We start from the raw sequence: 707 nt of genomic DNA, 5'->3' as shown, positions 1-707 counted from the left end.
AGGGGATGCTGGTGCTGGAGGAAGCCAGGCACACAGGAGACACACGGGAAGTCAACTGCACTGGGGAAGACAGCTTCAGAAGGGTGATGTCATTGTTGAAGTTCTGGGAGTTGTAGTAAGGGTGACTGATGGCCTGGATAGAGAGGTGAGCATAAATCATAAATATAATTCCATTCTACACAGGACTTATGGTAAAAGATTACATTTTTAGAAAGTAAATAAAGTGTTCATGTGTTGTGCTGTTCCTTACCCTGGCAATTGACTTGACCTGAATTTGCTCACTGTTGGACTGGCGATCATGTTCTCCCAGGATAACACGGTGGCTTCTAGGACTGAAGAGAATAAAAGCAGACGGAGGAGTGATTACAGAGATGGCACAGTTGGGATTTTTCTCGTTTGGATGTGGGACACATCAAAATGACTTACGACACACGGCAGTGAGCAGCAGTGACAACCCAGTACTGGCTGATCAGGGATCCACCACAGAAATGGAACCCTCTACCATCCTAGAAGTGAGAAAAGGTAATAATAATCTAAATTACACAAAGGGTTGAGATTGTAGCCAAACTTCAGTGGGTATAGAGGATACATAGGCTACCTGAAGTGAAACCTGCCAGGGCCAGGACCCAGGCACAGCGTTCTGCCCATTTACAATCTTGTTGTATCCGCTCACTTCAGGTCTGATAGCAGGTACTCCACACCCTGAG

General features: G+C 46.1%; 1 protein-coding gene across 1 annotated transcript in view; it reads right to left on the bottom strand.

Annotated features, from left to right (window-relative positions):
- Positions 1 to 707, bottom strand: part of LOC118335796 (chymotrypsin-like protease CTRL-1) — a gene marked incomplete in the record, with an annotated part of 151,345 nt that overhangs the window by 1,253 nt on the left and 149,385 nt on the right. Inside the window, 4 exon segments of the mRNA XM_035672233.1 lie at positions 1 to 133; positions 251 to 332; positions 427 to 506; positions 599 to 702. Of these exon segments, the coding sequence (XP_035528126.1) occupies positions 1 to 133; positions 251 to 332; positions 427 to 506; positions 599 to 702 (399 nt within the window).

Source organism: Morone saxatilis, unplaced genomic scaffold (genome assembly GCF_004916995.1).
Source record: "Morone saxatilis isolate NCDOM2014 unplaced genomic scaffold, NCSU_SB_2.0 Contig24, whole genome shotgun sequence".
Lineage (NCBI taxonomy): Eukaryota > Metazoa > Chordata > Actinopteri > Moronidae > Morone > Morone saxatilis.
The sequence above is the reverse complement of the archived record's forward strand: the minus strand, read 5'-3'. Positions and strand labels throughout refer to the sequence as shown.